The 8100-nt window shown below is 43.6% G+C and overlaps 1 protein-coding gene across 2 annotated transcripts in view; it reads right to left on the reverse strand.

Annotated features, from left to right (window-relative positions):
- Positions 1–8100, reverse strand: part of SPOPL (speckle type BTB/POZ protein like) — a 53908-nt gene that overhangs the window by 27015 nt on the left and 18793 nt on the right. For both annotated transcript variants that reach the window (XM_025214563.1, XM_006032831.3), the window contains exons 2-4: positions 2121–2257; positions 1801–1922; positions 1417–1568 (exon numbers count right to left, since the gene is read on the reverse strand). In XM_025214563.1, the coding sequence (XP_025070348.1) occupies positions 1417–1568; positions 1801–1922; positions 2121–2198 (352 nt within the window). In that variant the 5' untranslated portion in view covers positions 2199–2257. The remainder of the gene's footprint in view (positions 1–1416; positions 1569–1800; positions 1923–2120; positions 2258–8100) is intronic.

The raw sequence follows: 8100 nt of genomic DNA on the forward strand, positions 1-8100 counted from the left end.
CCCCCAGCCAATCAGCAGCACTGGCACTGCTACATGGCCAAGCAAGGGCTTCTATGGGCTGTGCTCCAGGATGGAGCAGCCCAGGTAGCATCTCTGAGTAGCATCAGACAGTAAGGGGGAGGAAAAGGAGAAGAGGCAGAAACTGGGGTGAGTTGGGGGGAAGGGGAAGAAGCAGAGACTGGGGGGGGGGGGGGGGGGGGGGGAGGCTGGGGGCGGAGGGGTGCAGGTGGCAAGAAGGCTGCAGGGGAAAGTGGGCAAGGCAGATGAAAAAGGAGCCACCTGACCTGCCCCCCCACTTTCCTTGCCCCCCCAGTCACTGCTTTCCCTGCTGTAGCAGTAAGGCAGGGAGGATTCAAGACAACTCCCAGTACTTTAGATTCTATACCTGGACAATTAGAACACATTTATAAGTTTTCCATATACAGAATCTAATTATTGGGGAGGTCATTTTATATTCACGGTCATTTTATATTAGAGTAAGTATGAGGAGGTATATCATATCAAGGGTGTTGTAGATTTACTGAACTCAGTCTTTCTTATTGCTATTTACATGTGAAAGAAGGGTCGAGCATATTTTTTCATCATGACTACTCATCTATGCAAAATCTCACTTATATATGTCTGCAGGATCAGGATTAAAGTGATTCAGGAGCCATTCAAAACACTTTGAACACTTATTAACTGCACTTATTGCTGCAGAGCACAGAATCTCATTATGTTTAGTGTTTTTGTTATAAGCTCCAGGTCCTACAATCTCATAATTCCATTAGATTCTACATTTCCATTAAAAAAAAAGGCTTCCAATCCTGAACATGGTTGTGGAAGAGTGTTTGAAAACACAAAGAGTAAAGACTCATAAAGCAAGGTGAAAATAAAATAAACCTCCCAAAATGTTTTGGGTCCGATTCAATCTTATGCTGCAACTTGAAAGGGGAGAAAATTCAGAGTTTCTCTCTGGCCATGTAAAGAGCTGCCAATAAAATGCCCATTTTAGCTTAACAAATTAACTGCTGAGATCAAATCGGTGTGCATTAGCGCATGCCACTTCAATCAACAAGAAGCAAATACAATTGTTATTAAAAAGAAGAAAAACTAAAAAGCAAAACACTGTAGTAACATTATGCACAACAGAACCTACTGCAAGAGCCAGGAGACAATACAACTGGATCTACAGTGGCAGCCATAAGCATTGTGCTGTGATTTATGCTGTTTAACAGAATTAGCATAGCTCAATGTTCAGAATGGTGTGGAAACTTCTTTATTTTATTTTAATGCTAATCCTATGAGTATTTTATACAAACACTTAAAAGCTTAACTCTGCATTAAAAATGTTTCTAGTCTTAAAACAAGTTCATTTTAGAGTTTAATTTCTTTAGGATTTCCTTACTGGCTTAGGCTAACTCTGATTATACTTACCCATTGCTTTTGTTTCTTCTCTTTTAGCATTCAGAAGGGAAAATTTAAATTTTGCTCTGACTTCACTTTTTGGACAACTGACTAGAAGCAAATATAATGACAGGTAGTCTTTGCTTTCATCATCTAAACCTTTTGGGTTTACTCTCAGGCACCTGAAAAAAAGGAAGATAGGCACAGATTTAAAAGATTTAAACTTTAAAACCAGACACAGAATAAAATTAAGAAACCATACCATTCTAAAAACACTCTTTTTATTATAAGCCTTTAGAAAAGGCTTCTTGGATTCAGTGTTTAACAATTAAATTTGTTACTGAACTTTAAAACACAAATTTAAAGCAGCCACAAAGAACTGACAATACAAAGTTGAAAGCACAACCACCTTACCACTTCATTTTATCATTTGGCCCTGATGAAAAGGTAGAACTCTTTAAAACTTCACCCATTTCTTCTCGGCAAAAGCTGAAGTTATTAATGGTCCACATGTAGGAAAATTTTACTACTTTAACCTGAACAAAAGATATATGAAAAAAAAAATCAGTACAAATGCAATATAGTTACTTAATTTGTAATTCATTTTTTTTACATAAATTACCCTCTACCTATGAGACTGTCAACAAAGTTCTGTTTGGTTTTGAGAAAAATGTATTCTGACAGACAGATCCTCTAATAGGAAAAGCCCAGTCACTGCAGTTTGTCCAATTTACCTGTGTATAACACCAGCTTTCAGCTACGGGTCCACTGGACATCTCTCCAGGTGGTGGAGGCGTGGGGACCCTCGACATTGCCACTTTTATTGCAGATTTACAGCATCAGGGTAGCAATCGAAACTTCAGTAATTTTTCTACAAAAATATAATGATTATAATAAATACAATGGGATTACCAAAATCAGGCTGCTTCCCCACTGCCCACTTAATATGAGTATTACACTTTGGCATTTAAGCTATTGTTTCAAGTCAAATACTCAGGTTTTTCAAATAGGTGAGAGAAGGTAGAAGTTTTGAAATAGATCCAAGTTCAGCATCAAATACCTACTGATGACCACATTTTATTCATAGATCTGCAAGAGAGAGATCATAATGAAATATTCAGCTTTATAACCTAACTTCATATCTCAAAATTAATTTATTTAAAAAAAAAAATACCATGGCTAATTAGTAACCACTCTAATGTTTTATATCCTCTTTTAGGATCTATTGATTTGGCTTGTAAAGTAAAATATATCATGGGAACTAAAAAAAAAAAAAGACCATATTAAATTCAAAGTTATCCTGCATTTGGGTAAGGACAACCCAGCCCCCCAATAATTAGATTCTTTACATGAAAAAAACGTATTAATTTGTTATAACTTTCCATGTATAGAATCATAATTATTGGAAAGTCATTTTAAATTCATCCCCCCCCGGCTACAGCAGGGAAAGCAGTGCCGGGGGGGCAGGTGAAGCCAGGAGTCAACATCTGCCCTTGCCCTCCAGCCCCCCCTCCCCCCCGGTGCATGTACCCCCCACCCCCTGTCCTCCCTACCCGGTGCTGCTGCCTGCCCCTCTGCAGCTGCTTACTCTCTACTGCTGCTCTAGCTCTGGGCTCCTGCCTGATCAGGCAGCAGCAGCTGCAGAAGTGGCAGCCCCATGCCCCCGCCCTAGGATGGGTTCAGAGCTGGAGCTGCTGCCACTACCCAACACACATGCACGGCACTACCACAATGGAGGACAGTAACTGGGGTTGGGAGGGGTGCAGAGGCAGCGTGGGACAGACGTGCATTGAGGTGTGGGGGAGCAGCAGCTGACTATCCCCCCTTGCACTCAAATCTCCTCCCCCCTCCACCTATATTGAATGCAGAGGACTCGGTTTGTATTCAAATAAATATGGTAATAATGATAACATGAAACAAAGATGCTCGTAGGACCATAAACTGCTCCAGGTAAGCCAGGAATAAGAGGTCAAAGAGAAAGGAAAATAAAATAAGCTAGTATGTTGCTCATCAAATCAGTACTAAAGATGCAAATCAGATTCTAAATCTGTATACAAAAGAAACCATAATTAACAGCAGCGTTATATATGCCTAAGTAGGGGACTACAATAATTCATGTGGTTGGGAGTTTCTGTGACAGGGGTATCAAATATATAATCCAGGGACCAGATCTAGCCTGTAGAGCTATTTCTTCTGACTCATGTGCCTCCTGGAATAGCTCCCAGCAATGGATCCCTGATGGGCAACAGTTACCAATCCTCACCCTGCCCCCCCCGGGTGTTTCCTAAATGCTGCCACTTGCCCCAGACGCAGTCCAGGAGGCTGCTTGTAGTCTGGACTGACCCCATGAGTAGCCCCATGATCCAGATTTTAGGATCCTGGGGCGGATTTAAGTCCCAACATGGTAGGTAACTTTTCAGAATCACGTTTTCCTCTATTATACGAGAATCAGAGGAAATAGGGACTCTAAAACATTCTTTATGCATTTAACAAATTATGAACGTTCCTTAAGTAACCTCTTCTATCACTTAAACAAGAGTACACACATGCCATGTGTCACAACCCAAAGTTGTGGTTTTTTGTTTTTGTGTGCTTCGGCACCGCTAAATTATGTTCCCACCAAATTGCAGCTTCTTTACACGGTGGAGTTTTCTTTTGCAATAGAAGAACCTGCATGCAAAAGAGTATTTCCCTCCGTTTATAGCCTTCTTTGCATGGTGCATTTCTTTTGCATCATGGTGATGCACGGTGCAAAGGAGTTCCCGCCATTTGTATTAAGATTTGCACCACATTATTGGCCGATCTTAATATAGGCACACGTGGCGGCTAGCGATTGGTTTGCTAGCCGTATAAAGAGCTTGGGTGGTTTCCGCCCAAGTTGGAGAGAGAGAGAAAGCAATTGGAGTTTGGGAGAAAGAGCGTGAAGATTTCTAAGCGCTGCTAATCCCCTCGAACCCAGCTTTTTCTTCTCCTTAAGAGGGCAATAGAGGGCCTATTTACCGAACCCACGGAACTTCAACCACTCCGCGGGCCAAACGGCCTCTAGCCTCTCCCCGTCGCCGAGTGCAATCCTAAGACGTATCCCTTTCCTTTGAAACTACCGAACCCGCGGAGCTTCAACCACTCCGGGGCCAATTACCGAGCCGAACCCGCGGAGCTTCAACCATTCCGGGGTCAATTGTCGGAGTCCTCTAGCGAAGATTTAAGCGGAGCTGAGCCTGGAAAACTGTCCAGCCTACACCATGACCATCTTTGGTATAAGCAAACAATCTTTTAATCAACCATTACGCATCCGTAACTAATTCTAGCTCGCCACCGGTCTTCTTCGACCCCGCGTGCCCAGGCTGCTGGCCACAGCCTGCGTGCGCAAAAATGGGTCCGCATATCGCTCCCGGCTCGCACATGGTGACATGGACGAGATCGGGAGGCGGCCTGCACACCATGCTGATAAAGTATTTCTAGTAGCTGGCTATTAATTGACTACAAGTTTTTTTATAGACTTGCAAAGCTGTTATTCTGAACTTCGACAAACATTTTTATGCCCATTCATATCAGATAATTTGATTTTTCCTCGGAATTTTTAGTCAGAGCTATCATTTTTGTCTAACTTTTATACAAATGAAGTAAATCTTACCAATTTTGTCCCAAACCCATTTTTTAAAGTTGTTGCAGTCCAGAATGTATAAAGTAATGTGGTTAAACTTTGTGGGGGGGAACATATATTTTATATCAACATGGTCACAAGGAATACGACTACAGTTTGGATTAAGTTATTAAATGCGAGTAAAATAAGATTTGTGTTCAATAATTACTTATACTTATTGCACTGGGGGGGGGGGGGGAAGAAGTCTTATTGATGACACTGGCAACTAGGAAAAGAAAGAATATGGATTTTCCCCCCCTCAAAGATGCAACACCAAGTTTTTAAAGTTTTCCTATGCCTGCCCTCCACTATACTTGTAAGAAGATTTCTATTAAGTCTTAATGGTTGCCACTTCTTTTAGGCAAATTAAAAGAAATGTGACAGCTTTGCTGTCATGTTCCTTCCACCCCACAATGCTTTTCTTCAGCTCTGAAAGTGTTAGCGAAGGGAATAGCTAGCTTTCCTTACATAAGGTACATCAGCAAAATGAATTTTTCCTTTGCATCACAGAAACTTCTCCAGATTGCCATTGACTTACTCTTTCTACAGTGTCTAGCAGGAGCAGGATAAGTCTACTTTGTAAATGAATCTCCATAGCCTAATACCAAATAAAGCCATTAGCATCATTTGCTATTATAACTGAACTACAAATAAAAGCTTCCACTAGGCCTGTCACTGCTGTTAAGACACCTTATGAGCATTCCAGAAAAAAAAAAAAACCCAGTCAGCTTCACATTTATGAAGTGAATCTTGACAGGTGATTATTCGCATGCCCAAAGGCTCTGAAGTTTTCGATTTTACCTATCTAAAAAGGAGCAATGACACATGAAGCTTTTATGATAAATTATTTTTGCTATACGTAAATACTAAATATAGATTAAAGGCAAGACTGTCTAAAGTTCTATTGCAATAATATAATTTTTTAAAACAGAACTATATGTAACCAGTGGCTTTCAACAGCCAGTAGGTTCCTTTAATTACATGGAATATCATTATACTTCATTCCTTTACGCAGAAATAGAGCCTATATCCAAGGTAGTTAATTTGAAATGCAACTATGTATTCATCCCCAAAACTGAACAAATCCGACATTTATAGATAATCTGTATAGACAATGCCTCCCACTTTCACATCATCAACAGATTTCATCAGCATGTGCCTAACATTTGTAAAAACATTAAGAAAATATTAAGCAAAAATCAGTCTCCTGGAAAACTCCACTAGTCACCTCTAGAGGTACACCGATACATCGGTCCATATCGTATCAGCACCGATAAAGGAAAAATTGACATTATTGGCAACGGGCTTTTTTTGGCTGATGTGGCCGATAATATTGCCAATAAAGGCTGCATGAATGTGCACAGCTGCAGCATGCATGAGGTCAGGAATGCAGTCCGGAAGCCTGGAGAGCAGCACCTGGCCGGTAAGTCTGTGGGGGGGAAGGGACACAGGGGAGGGAAGGGGTGTGGGTGGGGGGAGATCGAGGTCCCCACAATGCTAGAGGGAGTGGGGCTGGGGCGGGCGCTGCACAGCTGGGGCAAGGCAGGGCACGGGATCGAGCTGCAGCTCTTTTGGGGGGTGTGGGGGAAGGGTGGCTCCTGCCAATGTGCGCACTTCTGAGGGAGGCATGTGCCCCCGGATCTGTGCATGGGGCAAGGGCAGGCTGCTGTTGCGCATTGGGGATGGAGGCTGTACTGGCCTCTTCCCAGCAGGGGGGCTGGACCCAGGCTGTGCCTGGGGCAGCCAGGGGCAGAACAGGCAGCAGCAGTGCTGGGAAGGGTGGCTACGGTATGCGCAGCCAGTGATAACTTTCACAATTTGAACAGGTTTTGAATGCAAGCTTTTCATGCTAGGACTTTTCAATTTTTTTTAGAAGAACCAGACTCACAGCACCATTCTGCAGCAGGGACTTGCTAATAAACAGCTTATTACCTTCTATATTGCAGTTCCCTCCTCCCCCACCCACCAGTTTTTGAAGTGATTTGGAGCATAGCTCCAGTTCGGCTTCCTAACAGCAGCACGGAACTGGCACCATCGTTCCAGCCCAGCCCAGCCCAGCAGCAACAGTGCCAGCACCCTGCAATGGCTGCTATGGGGCCAGCGTGAAGCCATGCTCCATGCCACAGGTTGCCGCAGGGATGGAGCCTGCCAGTATGTATCTAAGGTAAGGAAGAGTACAGTGAAGGGCGAGGGAGACATTGGGGGGGGAGGGGTGTCAGGGTGTGCGGGGGAGCAGGTGACAGCTGCAACTTTGGCTCCAACTCTGGCAGTTTGGGGCCAGAGCCACAGCAGCTGCTTCCCCCAGCCCCCATGCTCAATTGTAAAGTGAGAAGCTTTCCCCACTTGATGTTAAAAGGGTGGGGGGGAACCTCACCTTCTAACTGAGTAAATTCCATAATAGGCTTAAACTGTTACTGCAGCTAACAGTGCAGGAACTAAAATAATAAACAAGTAAAGGATAACAAGAAGTTGTTTTTTTAGATATATAGGGAGTAAAAGGAAGGCCCAGGGAGAAATAGGACCCCTACTAAATGGGCAGAAGCAATTGGTGATGGACAGGGGGGGACAAGGCTGAACTCCTCAACAAGTTCTTTGCCTCAGTGTTCCTAAGTGAGGGGCAAGACAAGTCTCTCACTGGGATGGTAGAGAGGCAGCAGCAAGACGCCAGACTACCATGCATAGACCCTGAGATGGTGCAGAGTCACTTGGAAGAACTGGATGCCTTTAAGTCGGCAGGCCCGGATGAGCTCCATCCAAGGGTACTGAAGGTACTGGCTGACGTCCTTGCACAGCCACTGGCGTTAATATTTGAACGCTCATAGCGGACGGGGCGGGCCCTTGAGGACTGGGCTCACCTCCATCCTTGGCAAAGTCTTTGAAAAAATTATCCAGGCTCACATTTGCAACAGCCCGGCAGGACAAATTATGCTGAGGGGAAACCAGCACAGGTTCATAGCAGGTAGATCATGCCTGACTAATCTAGTCTCTTTTTATGACCAGGTTACGAAACGCCTGGACACAGGAGTAGGGGTGGATGGCGTATACTTAGACTTCAGGAAGGCCTTCGATAC

The sequence above is a fragment of the Alligator sinensis genome, unplaced genomic scaffold (genome assembly GCF_000455745.1).
Source record: "Alligator sinensis unplaced genomic scaffold, ASM45574v1 scaffold1176_1, whole genome shotgun sequence".
In the NCBI taxonomy this organism is placed as follows: Eukaryota; Metazoa; Chordata; order Crocodylia; family Alligatoridae; genus Alligator; species Alligator sinensis.